Source organism: Helianthus annuus, chromosome 16 (assembly GCF_002127325.2).
Source record: "Helianthus annuus cultivar XRQ/B chromosome 16, HanXRQr2.0-SUNRISE, whole genome shotgun sequence".
Classification (NCBI taxonomy): Eukaryota; Viridiplantae; Streptophyta; class Magnoliopsida; order Asterales; family Asteraceae; genus Helianthus; species Helianthus annuus.
In genome coordinates, this window is record NC_035448.2 from 95970021 (window position 1) to 95993884 (window position 23864).

At 39.6% G+C, this 23864-nt stretch overlaps 1 protein-coding gene across 1 annotated transcript; it reads left to right on the forward strand.

Moving 5' to 3' along the window:
- Positions 1-18484: 18484 nt before the first annotated feature.
- Positions 18485-19591, forward strand: LOC110918964. The gene is made up of 4 exons (XM_022163239.1): positions 18485-18740; positions 18817-18954; positions 19032-19312; positions 19397-19591. The coding sequence occupies exons 1-4, from the start codon at positions 18485-18487 to the stop codon at positions 19589-19591; spliced, it is 870 nt and encodes a 289-aa protein (XP_022018931.1).
- The last annotated feature ends 4273 nt before the right edge of the window (positions 19592-23864 follow it).

The following is a 23864-nucleotide window of genomic DNA, read 5'->3' on the forward strand; positions in this document are numbered from 1 at the left end:
CATCGGTTGGGGTGTGACAGTATGTCTATAGTTAGAAATCTATGTGAATGTGTAAAGTCTAATGTCTTGAGTCTGTAAAATACCGGATAGAGGTTTCACTAGGTGTCGTTAGGTAACGTGAGGTTATTTTAGGATTCGGTACATTACGAAGGGAGCGGATCTGAACAAGAATGATGTCATCATTCTTGATGATGACATCATATATCATTACATCATCAAAATAAAGCATATAGAAAGAATAAATTCACAAGATATTTTGCATGGAAAATGGAATTTGAACGGGAGGATTATAACCAACATGAACGAATGGGATTTATTAATTCGCACGGAAGAAGCATGCGTGAGAAGTTGGAACGTGACGGCATTTCCTATAAATACACACACATCTAATTTGTTTAGAACACTTCTTCAGACACTCCCGTTTACGTCACGTCAATTAGATTTCGAGTGTTTATCGTAGATTTGAGTCGAACTCTGTCCGGTTGTCATTGTCTCATAATAAAACGATGTTTATTTACATTAGTTTGCACGATTACGGTTTGGTTTAACGGATTCCACACGTTAAACCGAATTCACTTCAGAGCTAGTGATCGTTACGGTCCGATCCTGAACTCACAACGTGTAAAGTCGAATGTCTTGAGTCTGTATTTTATCGGACAGAGGTTTCGCAAGGTTGTGTTAGGATATATTAGACTAGGTTAGGATACAGTACGGCATGATACGAGGAGTGCGATTACGTTTGGGAGTGATGTCAGCATTCATCATGATGAGATCATATACGACATCACAAGGAATTACTACAAAGGTGATACATTCACATACAAAAGTCAACATGCAACAATGGTATTTGAAGACTCAAAAACCAGTTGGTTCGAGTTGGCGTGAACAGAGCTTCAGATGACCTTGACAGAGACATGTAAAATCACAAGAAAGAAAACACATCGATCGCCTCGTCACAGGGAGGGGGGCCTCTCTGTGACCAAGCTTGGGCGTGAGAATAAGTATTTGTGGAGGAGAATAAAGTCAGTGAGAGAGAGAGATGAGAGTTTAGAGAGAGAAAGTAGCGATTACCCTTTGATGAAGGTCTTGGCGGGGTATTTATACCTTTTGGGTGTGCTGATGTGGCAAGTTAGTTAGGGTCGGACCAGTCGCTGTCAGGTAGTTAAAGTTGTGGCCCCCAGTTAGTTAGGGTAGATTCTATTGGTTAGTCGTTCTGATTGGAGACACTAGGTCCGGTTAGTCCTTTGGCCTAACGATCCAACCTTATTCTTATCAAGTATTCGGTCCAACCTAGGACGTATCCTCATCAAGTCCCCCTAGTTCGTAGCGTTTGTTTTGTAAAAGCTTCGAACTAAATGATGGGGTTTAAATTCGGCGCTTTTTCTTTTTGCGGTTTTGTTTTTGAATTTTGAATTTCGGCGGTGGTTTTCATCTGGTGACTGGCGGTTACTCTATCTTTTCCTTAATCGATGTGACTCTTGACATGCATCACCCATCATGACGTGTCGTTTTTCTATTTGTGGGTTTAAGGTGGTGAAAACCCTTATAAATAAGGGAAAAAGTTGTTTTTCTCTTACCTTTTTTCATCTGTTTCATCTTTCCCTTCTTTTTTCTCCTTTGGATCAAAACTTCATCAATCAGGTAAATACTCTCTTCTGTAACTATGGACAATAAGAGCAATTTGTCCGGCTGTTTCAATATTTTAAACCGAAACGGTCTGGAATGGTATGTGAACCAATACACGATCCCAGCTTCTTTAAACCCTATTCTTCCCGCAAAAGATACGGCCATCTATCCTTTCGTCCCCGGGAAGACAGGTGTTTACACTCGAATGTTTGACTATTGTAACTATCGTCTTCCCCTGACGAAGTTTTTAGTTAAAGTTCTGATGTTCCATGAGGTTCGCCTTTCTCAAATGAACCCTTTTGGCCTTGCCAAGATGTGTCAATTTGAGCTTGCCTGTCGTAGCTTGGAGTCCGATCCGGATTTGGATGTGTTCCGGGCTCTTTACAAGTTGAACCGATCCGGCGATTGGTATACTTTTGAGGTTCGGAAGAAGAATGCTTGCTGCTACTCGTGGATTACAATGAGCTAGAAAGATTGGAAAGACCGTTTGTTCTTGGTGGACGATCGGTGCGTTCCGGCCAATATGGCTTGGAGGTTAAAGAGATCCTGCCTTCCTGATCTACTTCTTGAAGATTTTGAATTCAATAAAAGCTTGTATGCTGCTCTGATCAAGGAAGCCGGCCGCGTCCAAAAGTTTCCGGAACACATTCTAGTCATGGGAAGGATAAGCACGATTTGGTCCAAACCGGAGTATTAGCCTATCCTTAAATGGAACGGAGAGGGTTAGTTACGTCTTTAGCTCGAACGCCGTTTTTTGTATATCATTATATGTTTATGCTATATGTTTTCTTCATGATAGTATATGTATATTACAATTTGCTTGCTTAATGCAGTTATGGATTTGAAGGAAGCTTTGAGGTTGAAATCTTTTGACTCCACCGAGCTTGACATCCGAGCTACAAGGACACCGAAAGGGGATCCTCCATATCTTACTGTTGTTAAAGAAAATCTTTATCCGATTAGAGAACCTGTTGCTACGACTGGTCAGGGAGGTTCGAGCTCGACTCCTTTGGCAAACGTGTTTCCAGTTCAAGTGGCCTCAGTTGCGGGTGGAGATAAGGGAAAGAAAACTGGTTCGAAAGTTGTTCTGTACGGTTCGGAGCATCTATCCATTGAAGATGGAGTGAATACTGATGGTGGTGAGGATGATGCTGAAGGTGGTGAGGATGATGTTGAAGTTCGTCCTCAAGTTAGTTTTAAGAGGGGATGAAGCACTTCTTCGAAACCCGAGGAAGAAGACTAAGTTGGATCTGAAGACAGTTGTGTTAGAGGATGAAGTCGATCAAGTCACCGGGTTTTCTGCTGCTGGAGGTTTGTTGGAAAATTTGGACGCTCATCTTCATGGTGGCAAAACCCCAAGGGACCGGCCTGTCAATCTTCCTCCGAGTCCATTATCCTTTGGGGGACCAACTACCAAGGTAATCGATGACACCAACATGTCTGATCCACTGGCTTTTAAGAAGATCGAGTTTTCTCCTTCGGGTAAGCCTACGACCGGGGTTGCTTCTAATGTTTTGAGGCCAAGTCCTCAGCATATTAATGGTGGGGATAGTGCCTCTTCTTCCCCCTATGGTACGAGACTGAAGTCGTTTTTATCTGTCGGGAATTAGGTTCGGGCGATGCAGTGGATGTAGATTCGGCTCAAGCTCTGGAGAGGTACGTTCCTGACTAGTCGTTGGCTAACAAAGATAAGATTGTTGATGCCCTGTCGGCGAAGATGTCATTATTTCATATCGGGACCCCTGCTGAGCATGCTTACTATCGAAAGATGAGCGGGCCGGAGCTCGGGAATGCTTTAATGTTGAATCAGGCCCAGTCTAACTCTTTGGTGGTCGAAGCGTATAAGCGATGGGTTGAAGCGGAGTCTAATTGCCGTCGATACGAACGTAAGGTTGCTTTTTTTAAAAACGAAGAAAACGTTCGATCAAAGACTAAACATGAGCTTTCGTCGCTTCGAGCTCAGGCGAATCGGTTGAGGGAACAGGTTTCAGAAGCAAAAGAAGTCAGCAAAGCCTCGCAAGCCTTGGCTGCGGCTGCTTATGAGGTTCGTGATAAAGTTATTCATGATTTAGAGAGTTTGAAGCTAAAGTTTGGAGCGTTGGAGAAAAATTATCTGAAGTTGAGGAGAGGAACAAGACGGAGCAAAAGGAAATGCAATCCTCCTATGATCAACTGCTGGCTGCTCACCTCCGTTTGGTTAATGGTACGTTCATAATGTTCTCCGCTTTATTTTTCTTAGCTTTTGACCCTTTGCTTTTTTCTTTAGACAAAACTGAGATTGAGAGGGCCCGCGATAAGGCTATCGAATCGCACCAAGTCGTTGTTGCTGATATGAAGGATATGCTAACCCGATATGACGGTGAGATGGTTGAATTGCACAGCCTTACATCGGAACCTCTACTTACGAAGCAGTGGTTCTTGACGGAGGGCGTGGCTTGGGTTGTGAAGTTAGTTCATCAAAGTCCCGAGCTTGATAAGGTGGTTGCTGACTTAGTCAACAGTGTTAACGCCGTGGGTGTGAATGACGGTATTAAACAGGGTTTTCAAGCCGCGAGATCTTCAGCAAAATCTGTTTAGGAAATTCTTGGGTATGATGAAGGAGCCAGAGGCACTCTGGATGCTGCAATCAAAGCCTTTGATGATTTTCACATCTCGGTTCTTGACAAGGTTTCGGAGCTTGTGAACGAACCTTTGTCCGTTATTAAAGAGAAAAGCAAACTCCCCATTGTCAAAGAAGATTGATGGATGTGATCCCTTTTTTATTTTATTTTGTTTTGGTTTAATTATGGCATGTAATCATACAATATATCAGCGTTACTCTTTCCGAACATGTTAATCAAGATATTATGGTTTGGTTAACGTCGTTCATGCTTGATTTTTAGCTTTAGTCTGCGTCCAGACTTTTACTATTTTATCAAACTTTTTTGGGCCATCTGAATAACCGGCCGTAATGAAGATTTTCATAAGCTTTTGCTGTCTGAATCTTTTATGCTTTGTAAGTGGATCGAATCGGATCACTTTTGCTTAATAGATTTTTTGTTATTTTTGAACTATTTAAGCCTTCTCGATCGGCGCGAGGCATGGGTCGAGGCCCGTTTGTGCACATTTTGTATCGTTCGAACTTGTATGTAGATATGCTACTGTTTATTTTATCAAAAACGTAGATCGCTTTATTTAATAGATAGTCATAATTTTCGGGGTAGACCCTCCCGGTTTTTACAAGGAAATGAAAATATATTTGGGGCATTACCCTCCCAATATTACATTGAAAAGAAAAACATGAGATAAAAATAGCGATCTTTTTCGGATCATGGCGATCGTGTGACTACATAGAGCATTTCTTCAGATGTATCCCATTACATGTTCTCGGGATGGGGGTTCCGTCGATTTTTTCAAGTACATAGGACCCTTTGTCACTAGCCTCCTTCACGCGATACGGTCCTTCCCACTTTGGGGCCAATTTTCCAGGAGCCTCGACTCGACTTGCGTCGTTGCTCCGGAGCACGTAATCTCCAACTTTAAACTTATAAAGCTTGGTACGGGCGTTGTAGTACTTCTCAATTTTCTTTTTGTACTGGGCTTCTTTGATTGCGGCTATGTTCTGGCGTTCTTCTAACATATCGAGATTAGATCGGAGCTCCTGCTCGTTCTCTTCCTAATTTTGCATCTTTGATTCGGGAGACCAATTTCTCCAGGGATCACCGCTTCGGTGCCGTGCGTAAGGCTGAACGGTGTTTCTCCATTACTTGTCTTCTCCATTACGGTCATGGTTTCGCAAGGTTGTGTTAGGATTTATTAGACTAGGTTAGGATACAGTACGACATGATACGAGGTGTGCGGTTACGTTCGGGAGTGATGTCATCATTCATCATGATGAGATCATATAAGACATCACAAGGAATTACTACAAAGGTGATACATTCACATGCAAAAGTCAACATGCAACAATGGTATTTGAAGACTCAAAAACCAGTTGGTTCGAGCTGGCGTGAACAGAGCTTCAGATGACCTTGACAAAGACCTCTAAGATCACAAGAAAGAAAACACACCGTTAGCCTCGTCACAAAGAGGGGGACCTCTCTGTGACCAAGCTCGGGCGTGAGAATAAGTATTTGTGGAGGAGAATAAAGTCAGTGAGAGAGAGGAGAGCTTAGAGAGAGAAAGTAGCGATTACCCTTTGATGGAGGTCATGGCGGGGTATTTATACCTTTTGGGTGAGCTGATGTGGCAAGTTAGTTAGGGTCGGACCAGTCGCTATCAGGTAGTTAAAGCTGCGGGCCCCCGGTTAGTTAAGGTAGATTCTATTGGTTAGTCGTTCCGATTGGAGACATTAGGTCCGGTTAGTCCTTTGGCCTAACGATCCGACCTTATTCTTATCAAGTATTCGGTCTGATCCAGGACGTATCCTCATCAGTATTAATATAAATGCATGCATGGATCTTGGAACGAAAGGATAAACATGAACGAATGGAAAGTTAAGCTGCTCGTACAAGAGGGAATTAAGCAAGTCGCACGAATTGAATGTTGAAAGTTATAATCCTTACACATCCTTAAGTTCGAGGGTTGTTCGGTAAATAGTTAATAGATAGTTTATGTTGTAAATAGAATAGTGTAACAAGTGCGAGGACCAGATGCGGCTAAACGGAAATTTATAACCTACCACTAGATGGAGCGACACATCCAGGGGACGCATCTCTTCCCAATCGACTCCTAAACCACAAGATCATCAGACACGATGTTTCAAGAGGAGACACGTCCTTTCACTCGCATATATTCAATTAATATAAATAGGCTTGTAGTTTTCAATGGTAATATATCCCTGTACACATTCAGAATCACATGTAAAGATATTCGGTTTTATATTCAAGTTCGATTCATATCTAGAGATCAAAGATTCATTGGGGCAACAATTGGTATCAGAGCGTCAGGCTCTAGGCATTGGGAATCGCAAAGCAACGAATCGGCGGGAAGTCATTCGCGATCAGGTTTCATCATTCTAATTTTTTCAATTCACAAGTTTTAGTTTTTTCGGTTCAAGGTTGTCGAACCATGGTTCTGTTCGAAATCTAGGGTTTTGATTTCGGGGTTATAGTGTGAATTAGATTGTCAGGAATTCAATTAATACGCGTTGTGGTTATTCACGAGTTAAGGATTTGAGAGTTTGTTGAATTCAAGGGAATTGAATTTTACCAGTACAGTTGATGTGTGTAAAATGCAACATATAAATCACATCAATTAAGGCATAAAACTAACCCTTTTTTAGTACTAATGTTGGAAAAAGAGTGTTTTTGTCTTCCTTTTGTATTTTCAGGATGAAATGAGCTCAAAATCACAAAAGAAGCAAAAAGACAGCTAATTCTACCATAAATACAAGAAAAAGGAACAAAAGTGGATTGCCCGGACCCTCAACGGCACCTCCCAAGGCAAGGGAGAAGGAACAGAGTCTGAACACGCCCCGTGTCCAGCGAACACGGGGGCGTGCCCAGGAAGCAGCAGAAAAGACAAACCAGTAGAAGCTTCCATTGCCCACCACGGGGCCGTGTCCAGCGAGCACGGGGGCGTGGTGAAAGTACAGCAGGCGCATTAATTGTAATTCGCAATTACAATTAATGAGGAGAGAGAGTGTCAGGCGGGCACGGGGCCGTGTCCAGCGAGCACGGGGCCGTGCCCAGCCTTCTGTTCAGCCTATAAATAGAGGAGCTTGGCTTCATTCTCTCTCATCCCTTGGCACACCACCTCTCTCACACTTCATCCACCACCCACCACCACCATAACACCATCATCCATTGTCCATCATAGAGTGTGTGAGTCGTCTCGGGATCCAAGATTGATCGTAAGAGTTCTTGACAATCAAGGCCATGTTTGCCTAAGTCTCTTACATCACTTGGTGAAGACAAGTGTTTAGTATAATACTTTTTATTTTTAATCTTTTGCACTTTTTATTTGGTTTTGTATTAATGACTTTAATAACTAGTTACTTATGTTGAAGGTGATCTTTCCTTATCGTTTGTCCGTGGTGTCTTGGCATTATTTTACTGTCTATATAAAATAGAAGATTTTCACCATTCATATCTCCACGGTCTATATGGAGGTATGTTGGCTACCTGGTCGGGGGTTAAGGGAACGGTTTGGTAAGGGTCTTGCCCTTGTTCAGCGTTTAGAGGTCCTGCTTGGGACCTGGGTCAAATTTAGTAGGATCTCCTTCAATGCCCATAGGTATTGGATGGCGGGGATCCAAACTCTTTGACCCCCTCATAAGTTAACTACTATTAATACTATAACCCGGTTATTTAGGACTGTATCCCTGCTGACTCAGACTACTTAGCCGAGGGTAACGTCACCGCCAAAAGCGGGGCCTACCATAATTTGCATTAATAACTTAATTCATTATCTTTCAATAATCCGACCCTTTAGGATTGTATCCTTGCTGACTCAAACTACTGGGTTGAGGGTAACGTCACCTTCAAAAGAGGGGCCTACTACAATAACTAAGATAATCTCTTAAACAAGTGCAAAAGTGCGAAAATAATCAATGGTTATACTAATACACGTGTCGGATCCAAGTGATTCATCTTGTCTATCTGTTTTATTTTATTTTTATTTTCAGCATTTAGTTAGTTTTTATTTTTCTTAGTTTAAAACATTTTTCTAACTTTTTTGACTTGATTAGACGTTGAGGATAAACCGGTATTAAAAGCTCTTGTGTCCTTGGACGACCTCGGTATCTTACCAACACTATACTACGTCCACGATGGGTGCACTTGCCCATATGTGTGTTTAGTGTTAGTGAATATCGTGTTTTATAAATTTAAAACTTGGCTAAAAGTGTAAAAATGGCTTAATTATATATTAAAAACATATACACACTGACACGCATCAATAGTGGTTCATATTCGTGGTCATGAAATTTTAAAAACAAGAAAGTAAGGGTTGTGAGAATTCTAAGTTAGCAATCAGACTAGGGTTCGTGAGTGAATGAAACCGAGTACAGGAGAACTAAACAGGGTTGTTTTCTTGTTTCGTTGGAATGCTAGGAAGAATCAGAATAAAATCCGGTGGTTATTCAAAGTTTAAAAAAACATCGAGCGAGTCGATCCGGAAGAAGAAGCCGGTGAAGATAGAATCGTTTGAGTAATTCGTAGTGTGTTGTTAAGATCAAGTGATTCGAAGAAAAGCGATGATCGCTATTTAAAAGAAATGTGTGATTCTGTCCGAGATGAACCGAAAGAGCCTAGGGTTCAAATCCAATTCGTTCTTCAACTCGTGATCAATCAGAAACCAAATCGATTCAGAAGAAAATTGATTTAGATGATTCGATTCAGTCAACATCGAATCAGTATAAAAAGAGAAGGAAAATCGATTCGGTATAACATCGATTCAGAACCAGAGCCACCAAGAAAGAACGCATCAAAGAATCCCAACAAAAAATCTCGATTCAGGTTAAATCGATTCAGAGCAAGAAGAAATCAAATCGATTCAGTCTCAGTTCAAGATACTCAGAAAAATCGATTCAGAATTAGAAGTCACGAGCCACAAATCGATTTCAGAAACAAAAGTCGAGAGAAGCGATAGAAGGGTTGTGAAGAAACAAAGTGCTATGGAAAGAAAGTGATGCAGTGAATGTCGGAAACAAGAAGATAATTTGCAGTGAGTGCAGAAAAGGCGCAGTGGATGCAGAGAAAAATGAAGTTGTGAATGCTGGGAAATACATGCAGTGATTGCAGAATTTGATATAGTAAGTACAATAAATAATCCAATGAGTGGACCAGATCAGGTAAAAGTGAAGAGTCCGTGAGGGAAGAAACTAGTGATGAAGAACTCGTTGTTAGAGACAACCGTGAAGAAGATAAATCAAGGAGAAGACACGCGTGTAAAGAATACAAATAATCCTATGACTGGGTCAGAAAAAAATTGTTATGTGATATAACCGCAAGAGAAATCAGAGTGAATCAGGCTATCCAAAAACCTATGTGAGATAGATTCAAATTCATGTGATATGATAGTGGGCAAGTTATTCAAGACCGGGTGGAGTTCTTGTTGAGACAACTACACAAGAAAAGGTTTGTATGATACAAATCAAGTACGGTCAAGACAAGTGTGAAGCAAAATATCCGTGTGAAGCAAGTTCGTGTGAAGCGAGTTCGAGTGAAACAAGGTTCATGAGGAGCAAGGTTCGTGAATAAGAAGATACATGTGAAGTGTTAAATACCGAGATGATTCAAGAAGATAAAACTATTCGGCGTTCAAGATCTACAACAACCAAGGATGTTCGTGATTAGGGGGTGAATGAAAGTTATGATCCCTACACATCCTTAAGTTCAAGGGTTGTTCGGTAAATAGTGAATAGATAATTCATGTTGTAAATAGAATAGTGTAACAAGTGCGAGGACCAGATGCGGCTAAACGGAAATTTATAACCTACAACTAGATGGAGCGACACATCCAGGGGACGCATCTCTTCCCAATCGACTCCTACACCACAAGATCAACAGACGCGATGTTTCAAGAGGAGACACGTCCTTTCACTCGCATATATTCAATTAGTATAAATAGGCTTGTAGTTTTCAATTGTAATATATCTCTGTACACATTCAGAATCACATGTAAAGATATTCGGTTTTATATTCAAGTTCGATTCATGTCTAGAGATCAAACTATCAAAGATTCATTGGGGCAACAAATGTTCTATTCGCACGAGAGGCTTGGTTTATTTGGAACGAGAGGACTTATCTATAAATACATGCATCTTTCTATCGTTCAAGCTAGGCCTTCAAAGTCAGATATGTACGAGCTCACCTTCAAGAACACATACATACGGATCATCAATCAGGAGCTTATTCGTGTATAGATTGAGTCGAGACTCTTTCCGGTTGTCGTTTGTTACGTAATAAAGAAAGAACATTTATATTTACGATTACGTGTTGACTATTACGCTTCGTTTTACGGATTCCGCACGTAAAAACGAAGTTAAACGCAGATCTTGTGATCGTATTGATCCGATACTAAACTCACAAGTGGTACGTTTCGTACCATACGGAATTCGTATACGACCCAGTTCATTATCAATTCGTGAATTTAGGGTTTGATTCGTCGTTCCAATTCGTGTTTCAGAGCTTCAACTGGTGCTGCAATATTGGCTGGAAACGATGAAGAAGGAGAATAGTGGCTGTCGCGTTTCAGCTTTAGGTTAAATAAGTTTAGAAACTTTTAACATTTAACCCCTCTATGTTTTACTACTTTAAATTTAGTCCTTAAAACTCTAAACTTTTACATATAAAGTGTAAAACTGGTTGGTTTATTTTAACGTTTAACCCCCTCTATATTCACTAGTTTACATTTGGTCTTCAAACTATAAGTTTATACACAGAAAATATAAACTTAACATTATAAATGGTACACCGTACCGGAATAGCGTATCGGATCGTACCGAAATGAACCTACCCCCTCCGTACCGAATTCGTGCCATCTAGCGAATTGTGAACCCGAACCGAGTACTCGAACCGGAGCGAACCACGAATTAGGTGACTATGATCGTGATCGAATCGGACGAGTTTCAAGAAGTTTTGATTGATTTTCGGATCATTTCAATAAGTTTTGGACTGATTTGATGAATTTCGATTGAATTTTTGATAAATCTGAACTGTTTACATTGATTCGATTGTGTTTTGGACATATTTCGGTTTGTTTTGATAATTTCTGGTTGAGAGTTCATACATTTCAGACAGATTCGGATCTGTTTGATGTATTGTTTGAGTATTCAAACTGATTTGGTGTCTTAAAGATCAAATTTCAAAATTTTCGGACAATTTACAATCTATTTGGTTTTGATTATGTGATGTTGTGAAGTGGTTGAACGCATTTCATTGAGTTTCGTATTTCAAACAGATAAGATGACTGAATAAATGTTGTTTACGGCTGGATCTAAGAAGAATATTGTTATTGTTTGCGGCAGTTGTACTGAAATATTATAGATGTTGGCTGAACAAAGGTAATAGGAGATTTTAGATTTTGGTTGCGAAATATAAAGAAGAGAGATTATATACGACAGATGCTTGTGTGTTGAGAAAAGGAATATGAGATATTAGGGTTTAGTGTACAAGGAATTAAGGAATGGAAGTGACGGGTGAAATATTATTGTAGGGTAAATTTTTGAAAAAGTGGTGTCACTAGCAGAGACTCCCCGAAAACTTTTGAAAAACTTTAGTCTATGGGCGACGAAAAAAGTTGAGCCCAAAATTATGATTAAGGGTAAATGAATTACAAAAAGGAAAACTTAGTGATGAAGCAAAGAATCAAACTTGAGACCTTTACATTATTTTGAGATGGTTTTTGCCACTACACCACCAATACTTTTTTCAATAATAAACGGATAAATATACTAAATATATAATTTAATAAATATATACAAGCTTATAAACACTTTTCGGGCCCTTTGAAATTTTGGGCCTCAGACGTCGGCATGGGTTTGCTGAGCCCAGAGTCGGCCTTGGGTGTTAGCATTTGTTTGATTAAAAGATATTGGTCGAAGGCAGTTTTTTTTTTTTTTTTAACGGCAGATGACAGTTTGTTATTGGACCAAGATTCTTTGGTTGTTTAGGCTTGGATTAATAGGCTTGTTGGACTTGTTATTTGATTAGAGCTTTTTAGTTGGTATTTGTGGGCCAAGGTTCTTGCAAAGTTTTGGATTGGGTCTAATATAAAAATTTATGTTTGATCATTCGGGTTAAATTTTGAGTTTCAAGTTGTACCGAGATTTGATTAGTGGGCTGGAGTATTGAAGTTCATTTGGGTCATTAACAAGTGATTGTTGGATCGTATTTCGAGTTGAACTCGTTTGAACCGGAACAAATTTAAAATTTTGAGTTGAAGCTTTTTGAATAAGTTTTTAATCTACAAAATTTTGAAGTTTGACTGTTCAAGTTTAAGAAAAAACATGGTTTAACAAGATATTCTTTGCGTAATTCAAGGTATTGACAATGACTTCAGAGAAAGTTAATTTGCTAGAGGTTATTGAAGGATGGAGAAGAGAAAGAATTAGTGTTGAATTAAAACGTGAACCGAAATACGATGAAGAGTCGGGTTGTTATGTGTTTGATGATGGCTTTGAAACTATTTTTTCTTCAGAACCGATGATACTATAGAATGGTAAAAGATGAACCTGAAAAGAAGCAAGTCTAGGAAATAATAGTTGCGAACCAGGAGATGACAGTTGAAGTAATTGCGGAATCCGAATCAAGAATCGAAGAAGTGACTAAAAATGAAGGAGAAATACACATCAATGAAATGCATGAGGATTCTGATAGAGATTATTCTTCATTTGAAGAAATGATGCAAGAAAGTTAAAGATCTTGTTTATCTTTTGATAGTTGTGTGTGAATGCATATGTCTGTAGCTTTCGTCATATATTGAGTCTTATTTTGTTATGTATTTTATTGTATAGATTAGATTGTGTTTCGTATGAAATGGACGGGATTTCAATGTAAATGGCCCATTCGTATGAAAGGCACTTTCGTGCGGATAAGACATAAGCCCGTTTCGTACGAACTAGCCATCCGCCCTTACTAGTTTCGTGCGAGTATGTTCGCCTATAAATAGGGGTGTTGGGCTAGTCATTTGTGACTTTGGCAACTTTGAAGCGAAGCTCTGCCAATATCGTTGCTCGGCGTTGTAATAGCTTTCAATCATTTGAAACGATAGTTCAACGGTATTCTTGTGTGTTTGTTCACCTTATACTCGGATTCTGCGCGAGATATGAAGCTATACTAATCGGTCTGAGCATTCGAAGCACCGAAACGGTCCTCACAAGTGGTATCAGAGCTTGGAAACCGGTTTCGAGGACTTAGAACACAAGATACCAGCAAGATCAAGCAGATTCAAGCCGATTTGAATCTGACTACATCATCTTTCTCATCTTATTTCTCCTACACATCTTCTTTCTACTTAAAACGCAAAATTAACGTCGAATCCATGGACAAAATTTTCTGATTTTTGGATATGTTGTGTGAAATCAGGTTTTAATCAACCCTTGAAAAATCAGATCAAAATTCGAACTAATTCATAGAAAATTCTTGAAAAAAACCATGAAAAACACAACCTAGGGTTCGCTGGTCGTTCTCGTATGAATTGGCATATCCCATTCGAACGAAAGTGCAAAAGTCCATCTTCTGAAGAAATTATCACGTTCGCACGAACCGGCAGTCCCGATTCGTACGAAAGCGCACAAACTTGTTTGACCAGTCAAACTTGTTTTGTTCGCACGAAAGTGGCATTCCCTTTCGTACGAAAGGAGTTTACTTGTTATAGTTTCAGGTTTAATTTGACCGTATGTTGACTTTTTCAGGTACTTCTCGAGTAGTTCAAAGATTGCGATGATGGAATCGGAATTCTACAACGAGTTTTATGACGCTTTCACAACCATATCAACATCCGCACCAAAGACTGTATGAAATGTTATATGCGAAAGCCTAAGCATTGACAATGCTTACGGAACTTATCAAAAACCACCAAAGTTAATGAACACGGAGGATTACAATGGGTGGAAAATCGATTTGAAAACTGGCTTAAAGCATATGCATTTGAAAGTTGGAAAATGTTAACAATAGAATATAAACCTCCAGGAAACGACCGTCAGGAAGAAATACCAATTGATAAATTTTTAGAAGAATATAAAACAACTTTTTCTAATGAAGTAAAAATTATTACATTTTTGCAACAATCAGCCAGAGTTGATATACTTTCTTTGCTTCAACACGCAAAAATATCAAAATCTATGTGGGAGGCATTGCAAAGTAAATATGAGGGTTGGGCAGAAATTATGAAAAGCAAAGTCACTGTTAAAGAAAGAATTTGATTTGTTCAATTGTCTGAAAGGTGAAAATGTCAGACAGATGATAGAGCGTTTTTGTCATTTGATACTTGAGTTGGAAAGACTTAAGATTAAAAAGGATAATGAGGAGATAATCGACAAGCTCAAGGATGTCGTACCCAATGAAGATGATTGGTCCACGTACATTATGATTCTCAAGAATAGTGTAGACTTTGAAAAGATGGATTTACAAACGCTGATTCAAAAACTTGAAGGTCATGAGTTAGAACTTTGAAAGCAGAACAAGATGAGCAACTCAACTCTTCAGCAGAACTTGAATCTGTACTATCGAGGGAGCTTATCATCAAACAACCAATCTTCAAAAATTGGCACCGCATTCAGTGTTAAAAACTCGAGTGGATCATCAAAAAGCAGATCATCAAATAGTGGTTCATCGAGTAGTGGTTTTGGTTATTCAAGCACAAATGCCAATTCAAACAATCAATCGTTTTCTGCACCGAACAATCATCAAAATCAAAACAACTCCAATCCAAATGTGTTTCAATGCAACATAGTTGTAAATCTAAACAACTCACAAAGCATGAGTGCTGATGCAGCTAAACAACAAATGGTCTTCTTAGCATCAATTTTGGAGTCTTACGAAAGTCTAGTTGCAGGGAAAATCGGAAACCCCAACATGACTAAAGAAGACTATGATCAAATTGATCCAGAGGAGATGGAATTGATTGACATTCGATGGTGCATGGCAAGTGTGATTAGACGAGCTCAAAGATTCATGGAGATAACTGGGAGACAATGTATTGGAGGTCCTACAACAAAACTTGGATATGATAAATCCAAAGTTACATGTTTCAAATGTAAACATAAAGGATACTTCAAACGAGAATGTCCAAACCAGGATTTGGATGACGGTGTTAATCCTTTTCACGATGATTACTATCGAAAGGCGGTTTATCATCGTAACAAAGAACAACCACTAAAGTACAATCGACAACAGATCGATGAGGGTTCTTCAAAAGAGAAAAATCGTGCATTGGTGGTTACTCAGGAGGATGAAGGTTTTAACTGGAACACATACATTCCGAATAAGGGTGTTGCGTTAGTTGCTGAAGTAAGAAAGTGGCACCGAGAAGAATATATTGCACGAATGAGACTGGATAAAATGTACGAGGTTTTCTATGAAGCAAGAAATGCCAACAGATGGGATGCTCAGAGGAATTGCAAACGTTGTTTCTCGGAGATTTAGTTTTGTTCTCAATAAAGTTTCACTGAATGGGGTGGACAACATTGTTAGACATCTTTCTTAACTGAGGATTAACAATGCTGTCCATCTCATTCAGCAAAACATTATTGAGTTTAAGGTACTTTTATTTAGTAAAAGGTGTTCTTTTTTTGGCGTTTGGTTTGTGTGTCCGATCTTATATTGTTTGTTATGTAACTTCCAAGTAACATGCTATGTACAATAAGTAGAAAAAAATGGGGAAAAAATAAAAAATGTTATATAAGACATATAAAACGCCAAATTCCAATATGTGTGTGTTCTATAAAAATAAAAAATACAAAAATGCCATACTACTCTTTTCTTGCTCTCAAAGACCGAGTCAATTTTCTTTTAATTACGACCTTTTTGCATGTCTGACACGGTCTTTCTTTGGCCCCGGGTTTCGACTTTGATTTCGTTTTTTTTTCGATTGCTACCTCCTGTTTGGATTTCAGGCGCTTCCGAGATCCAGAACCTTTCGACTTATACCCAACAAGGACTCTTATCGGATTCTTGTCATTTTTATATTGACCGGTTATCTCTGCAAATTTATCTCTAGTACTTGCGGAAGGAGCAACAATCTGCATATCTTTAACCTTCTTCATATAAGATTGAACATGATCCTTGTATAAGGATAGCTCCTCCTTATTACCAGATAAACGGTTCAAAGTATACTCTGTTGAAAAAATAATTTCTCACATCATATTTTGCACATCGGGATCAAGCTCTGTCATATATTCATGACAAATTGAGTATTCGGAAGAGCAGTTTGGGTAAGCCTCTTTACGCCATCTATTCAAAATGTATTGTTTTGGAAATTCCCTGATGTCCAAACTTCTCAAAACATAGAATATATGTCTACATAGCAAACCAAACTGCTCAAAACGCCTGCATGAGCAACTGCATGTGCAATCAGACTTACAGTACCTTACCTGAAAAACGCCAAAAACAATATATCTATAACGCCATGCAGAGAACGTTTATATAGAATAAAAACAAATAAAAAACCACAACAACTGGATAAATTAAATGTTATAATAGAATTTGATAAATGCCACATACAGAAAACGCCATATAAAAAACGCCATTGTTTACCTCAAATAAGGATGTACAAGGTTGCTGGAAATCATTTATGTAAAACTTAACAAACCCATCGGGCTGATCTTCATAACGTTGCTTTATGCAATACGCAATTCCGATTAGCTCAGCTTGAACGTCACAAAAAATATTTTTCGTGTATATGTCAGCAGTTTGGCCCTCCAACACTTGGTAATTACTCTTCAACTAAGGGCGTTTGTATCGAGATTCATGATCATTTTTCCGGTGCGTGTGACGCTGTGCTTTTATTGTAGTTTCGTAATGAGTCATGAACGCAACCAGAGTAGCTTTTGAATTGCACACTTGACCAAAAAATGATTCTCACTCTCCGACCTCGATGTCGTTTGCATAAGGCCCAACAGCACCTCCACTCTATAGTATGCAGGTGTTTTGGTCAAAAATTACCGAAGCAATTAAGTGATCAAATTAGTTAAGTGAGGTAGTGTGCTAAGAGAATGTGTTCAAAAATATGTTAATTGAGTTATTTGCAAAAACAGTTTTAGGATACGGCTCAGGATATAGAGTCGTATCTGTGATCAAACAATGAGCAAAAAAGTAAAGTAAATGACACGAGATGTACGAGGAAAGCCCTTGATCAATCTAGATCGCCGGCATAAAACCTCGGGAGCTGACAATCGCAGTTGCCTTGTTCTTCTATTGCTTCAAATATCAGGATACAGTGCAGGATGTGGTGCGGATCGACTAAGTGTTACAACGAAATTTGAATACAAGTGTGCTGTTTGCAATGAGCTAGAAAGTGAAAGTATGCGAGAGTGTCAGTGGAGATTGTGTGCCTTAAACTGATCCGCCCCCATCTATTTATAGTAAAGATAAAATAACAAACTATCCTAAACTTCCGGGATCCACCGAATATTCCTTCATCGAACGTTGTAGACCTTGTCTTTCGGGCTCAACGTCTCTCCTTCAACAAACTCGTCCGAGTCCTGAGGAGAAGAAGTCCTCTTGACCGTTAGCAAGTCTCAGCCTTTAACCTGCACGTGGTTAATTAATAAACCTCAGGATATCGCCCAAGATGTTAGCAATATCCTCTTCCAGCATCCTGGTCACAAATAAACAAACAAAGGCAGGATATTGGTCAGGATATGTATGCTTAGAAAATGAGCCATAACAATTGTCCCCAAATATATCGGATGGTATACCAATCCAACGGATATATTTCAAAAATGTTATCCCATAACTCAAGGCATTTAAAACGAAGCGACGGTCAAGATCACATCGTAACTTCCAACGCGTTTTTTACTCAATGGAGATCCACGATGCCCCTATATCTTCTCTTTTCTTGTTTGAAAAGCAGATATCTTCAACAGAACCCTCAGGTAATTTCTCCATTTCTGATTTTCTTCCTGTCAATTTACTTCACCTTACTTGCAATGGATGCCGAGACCTTTACCCAGCAGAATCTCCTTAAAAATCCCGAAAAGGAGATCTGTGCTTTTGACAACGCAGACATTGCAGCTTTAAGAGCTTCCGGCGCTTTCCCTGATAACACGGTCTTCAGACCATTCGATCGATCAATCTGATCGGATGTTTCTTCCACTGAATGGGTTTGTTTTCCAGCATATCCCTTTTCATTAGGTCTTCGATAGCCTTTTCCTGAGTTCATGATGCAATTCTTTCGAACCACCGGCATCTCTTTTGCCCAAACCATGCCCATGGTTTGGAGAGTACTAATTGTACTTAACCAAATCAAAAATCTCCATTGTTCCGACCTTCGCATCGAGGATTTGCCTATTGCTTATCGCCTCCGATCCCATGGCTCTAGCCGATTCTTGCTCTTCTCGACATCCAGCAAACCCTTGATTCTCAAGGCCACCAAAAACGAAGACGGATGGCAGCGCAAATTTTTCTTTGTCAAACGAGACTCCATTGCTGAGGGTGCCAGCCTTCCGGTGGAGTGGTTAACCACCGGTAGGATCATAAATATCCTCATAGACCATTTGATTGTTATCTTCTATTAATACTCTTCTTTTTGATCTTTATGCAGTGAACTTCAAGGAAGTTGCTCCCCCTACCGCTGACTCAGAAGAGAGAATCAATACTGTTTACCGTTTACCTGCAATAGACAGGACTTTCACCACACACGTCCCGAGTTCCAGCCAATACTCATCATCCGAGATGTCTGGTAAGAATTTCTTTCAAAATAATTAGTCACAACAGTATAATGATAAGATAAAGAGTAAAACTTTTCCCTTTATGGAGCACCAGCTAAGATCCCTGAAGTCTTTGATCTTGACGAATTGGACAGCTATTCTGACCAGATCCAGGTCAAGAAAGAACCTAGCCCCAAGACCACAGCTACATCCAAACCCAGCATCTCCAAAGCCATCATCATTCCTAAACCCTCACCGGCTACCAAACCCCGGAGTTCAAGTTCCCGCAAAAGGAAAGAACCTGATTCCCCTGTCATTTCTGACACATTTCCTTACGAGAAGCACGGGTTCATTGAAGCTAGCGGGTTTATGACTTCTTTTCTTAACCAGGTCAGTATTCTCATATCATATCCTGCAATTTACATTATTATCAAAGATTTATCAATATTAATACCTATCGTCTTACCTTTGTAGGGTCTTGAGCGCTTGGTTAACTTATATCAAGAATCCTGCAAGCTCAACAAGACACTTGAATCTAAACTAAAGGAAGCAGAAATCACAATCTCCGACCAAGGTATGATTGCGGCCGCCAAATCTCGTCATTACGAGGAGAAATACAAAGCTATGACCCAAGAACACCAAGTTGCTCTCAACAAAGCTACTCTTTAAGCCCAGGCCGATCTGGAAGCCGCCCATGTGCAGTATGAACGGGATATGGTCAGCTACCGGGAAAGCCTCAAAAGTTCTGTCGTCATTTCTCTCCTCCAAGCCAGGTTGAAGATGGCTCATGAAGCCAAAACATTAGGTTTCGACTGCCCTTCTTGGGATGTTGGTGCTTGGGAGACCAAGCTAAAGAACCTTGGCGGCACCTCTTCCAAATCAACTGTCGATGAACCTTCCAAAACAGTCGAAAAAGCAACGGATGCTGAGAAGGATACTGAGGCGGATCCCAAGACGGATGTTGCTGAAAGCACTATGGACCAAGAAGGCACTACCCCCTAGAGCTTATTTCCTTTGAATTATTCGAACAATTTTATGTTTTTATGAACAATTTATATTTCTGTATCTAAACAATTTGATAGCCGAAGGTGGATGTGTCCTGGGTTTCAGGATGAAACCTTCAGTTATCAACCAGTATTGATTGCTTCAAGAATAATTTCATCTTTTTATATTTCTAAGTATAAATCTTAGCTTTGCAAAAAATTTCATACTGTTATCTTATAAAATATCTTGATCAGTATGCTCAGCGATATACTGTAAAAACTTTTTATTAGATAGAACTTCCAAACATCCCTTCAACTTTGTAGAAAGTTTTTGATAAACAATCAACAATCTATTTTTCCAAAACTAGTTTTCGATAATATTTAAATGATCAAAGTTCTAAACTAACACTAGTTTCAAATACCCTAATCAAATATTCTGAAAAGGACTTTAAGAATATATCAGGATACTTATCATAATGTTACTAAAAACTTAGACGATGTTTACAAAGGAAAGATCATACCAGAAATAGGGTATAAACCTATTACCAAACTTCAATCCCTTTGCAATTCTTCCAATGAAGATGTCCCCTGTGCAAGGTACTTAGTGCATTAGTTCCAAGCCTCATCATTTTAGCTTTACACCACCACCTTGGTGGGAATGTCCCCTGTGTACAATGCCTTCAAATACTTTAGAAATCTTCTGAATGTCAGTTTCCATTGTATAGGCAATTTTTTACGTCCCAAGGGCAAAACCCAAGGATGTACTGGAGATAAATCCCTTGTATCCTGGGGAAAATCCCAAATTTTCATGCGCTACAGGCGGGAGTGTATAAACTCCAAGACTTAGAAAGGTGAAAACCTTTAAACCTTAGAGAGTATGAAAATACCCTTTCGTGAGAGAGGGTGATCAATCCTCATATACCTTTAGGATTCAGGATATAGCCAACAGTAACGAAATTGTCAGCCACTTTTACATGGACTGGTCCCGCCACCTTGAACTATCCCTGAATAACTTGCGCTCCAGGCGGGGTGTTTAAACCCAATTCGGAAGAAAGTTGAATACCTTTAAACCTGTGAAGGGATCAGTACCCCTTAAACGTGAGAGAGGGGGCCAATCCTCTAATCTTTCGAGTTATCCTGAGTACATATCCCGGAGCTGTATCCTGAAACATATCTTGAAAAACAATTGTAAACTAAGGTGGGTGTTAGCTTGGCTATCACCCCTTCGATGCTTAAGTTAGTATTGGGTTACAAAGAACAAATTAAACCAAACATATTTAAAAAAGGTAGAATTCATACCATCCTGAGTTAGAAATTAAATTCTAAACTCACTTGAAATAGAGCTTAAGGTGTATAGCATTCCAAGACCTCGGTAGCATATCCCCCTCCATATTCTTGAGTCTGTATGCTCCTTTCCCTGCTTCTGATTCAACTTCGTATGGTCCTTCCCATTTTGGAGCTAACTTGCCATCGGTAGGATTAGTAGTATTCTGAAAAGCCTTTCTTAGCACCCAATCTCCAACCTTAAATCTTCTGGTCCTAATATTCTTGTTATATGCCCTGGATATTCTCTGTTGATATGCTGCCATCCTTAGCCTTGCCGCATCTCTCTTCTCATCTACAGTGTCTAAATCCTGACTCAAGGCTTCAGGATTCTGCTCAGGATCACTTAGGGTAGATCTTGCAGTGGGTATTGTCATTTCCGTCGGAATCATTGCTTCTGCTCCAAATACCAAGGAAAATGGGGTTTGGCCTGTTGCATTCTTTACCGTTGTCCTATCAGCCCATAAAACAAAGGGTAATTCTTCTGCCCATCTTCCTTTTTTGGCTCCAAGCCTTTTCTTTAAGTTATTGACAATTATCTTGTTTGAGGATTCTACTTGTCCATTCGCTTGAGGATGTACTGGAGTAGATGTTACCATTTTGATTCCCCAACTCTTGCAAAAGTCAGTAGTTCTCTTGCTTATAAACTGAGAACCATTGTCACAGATTATTTCGGCTGGTACTCCGAATCTGGTCAGGATATTCCTCTTTATGAAGGATACTACTTCTTGGTCTCTAACTTGAACAAATGCTTCCGCTTCGACCCACTTAGAGAAATAGTCCGTCATTGCTAGCGTAAAAACTTTTCCTCCCGGGGCTTTTGGTAGCTTTCCCACTATATCCATACCCCACTTCATAAATGGCCAAGGGGAAACAATAGGATATAATGGTTCAGCAGGTTGATGCAGTATGTTACTATGTCTCTGACATGCGTCACATCTTCGAGCATATTCGGCGGCATCTTTTCTCATTGTTGGCCAATAATATCCTGTCCTTAATACTTTTGAGAATAACGACCTGCCCCCCGTATGGTTACCACAATCCCCTTCATGTATATCCTGAAGTACTTCTTTGGCTTCAGGACCCTACAAGCACCTCAAATACGGTCCTGCAAGAGATTTCTTGTACAAAACATTGTTTATAATAGTGAATCGTGATACCTTCATCCTAAATGCCTTAGGATTTTCATCTCCGGGGATATGTCCTTCCTTGAGATATCTCATGATTGGAGTCGTCCAGGATTTAGGATCCTTTTCAGGATACTCCGCTCCAGGATCCTGAATACCTGCTACTTCTTTTTCCTGAGGATTCGTTGCAGGATACAAGATATGTAATATTGGTATTTGGGTCCCTTCAGGTATCCTGATCGATGATCCCAAATTTGCTAAGGCATCCGCTTCAGCATTATCCTCCCTTGGTACCTGTTCAAGTATAAAAACATCGAAATATCCTGCTAATTTTTTGAGAATATCGAGATATTCGATTAATTTCTCACCCTTAACTGCATAGGATCCATTAAAATGGTTAGTAATTAACAAAGAGTCAACATATACTTGCAAATTTTTGATACTCATACTCTTAGCCAATTCTAATCCTGCAATTAAAGCTTCATATTCTGCCTCATTGTTAGTAGCAGGAAATTCACACCTAATAGCCTGGGGTAATATGTCCCCCTGTGGCGATTTTAGTAGTATTCCTAATCCTACTCCTCTTACATTAGATGCACCATCAGTATATAATGTCCAGGATCCTGAGGATTCTCCTAACTGTTGAACTTCTAGGTCTACCTCGTCCTGAATGTCTGTGACACCCCAGGAAAACCTGTGAACGATATAACTTACCTAGCTTCCTCAGTGAGTGCATACCAAATTTCGGGACGAAATTTCTTTTTAGTTGGGGATAATGTGACAACTCGTATTTCAAACCCGTCCTTGTATTATCTATAACGTTTGTGAACTTGATTTAATTATTGAATGTTATGACATTATAATACGTGATTATGTGAATCTTAGTTAATGAACGTAAGTTGTTATGTGCATTGTGTAAATATGTGTATGTATGTATAACCCGAACCGCACAACACTACTCAATCAATCACACAAGGCCTTTGGGCCGTGCCATTGTGCTCGGATTAGGGGCAGCCCAATTAAGGGCCGGCCCACTCCTCTTAATCGTGTAAACCCCATAGTTGGGGATTGGTATTGTTATTTGTCACAAGAACGCTATCACACACTAAACCCTAGTCTCTTCCTCTCTCTCGCTCAAACCCGACGGCACAAGGCAACTGAAGATCACCCTCCTGTTCGGATCACTTCCTTCTAGTTTGATTCTAATCGGTTAGTGTGTTGTTTATGTTTTATTATTAATAGACGTTATGATTTCATGCTTAGAGTAAACCAATTAGAGTGGTATGATTATAAGCTAGAGCCGATTCGATGTTACCATGTTGATATGCTTTGTCCTCAGATTGTTTGTTATGATGATTTTAGATTGAATGATTGTTAATCGGCTGAAGAGTGTGTTCATATGCGGATGATAGATGCAATCGTTAAACTATTATGTATGCTAGTAATCAGACCAAATCATGCAATTCGATAAGATAATGGATATGTTGTTATGTTTTGATTAGCTTAGGG

Excerpts from the sequence above, each read along its gene's own strand:
- LOC110918964 (XM_022163239.1), top strand. The coding sequence starts at position 18,485 with ATGGTTTGGAGAGTACTAATTGTACTTAACCAAATCAAAAATCTCCAT. Across the intron at positions 18,741-18,816 it reads GGTGGAGTGGTTAACCACCG|TGAACTTCAAGGAAGTTGCT; the intron begins GTAGGATCATAA and ends ATCTTTATGCAG. Across the intron at positions 18,955-19,031 it reads CTCATCATCCGAGATGTCTG|CACCAGCTAAGATCCCTGAA; the intron begins GTAAGAATTTCT and ends CCCTTTATGGAG.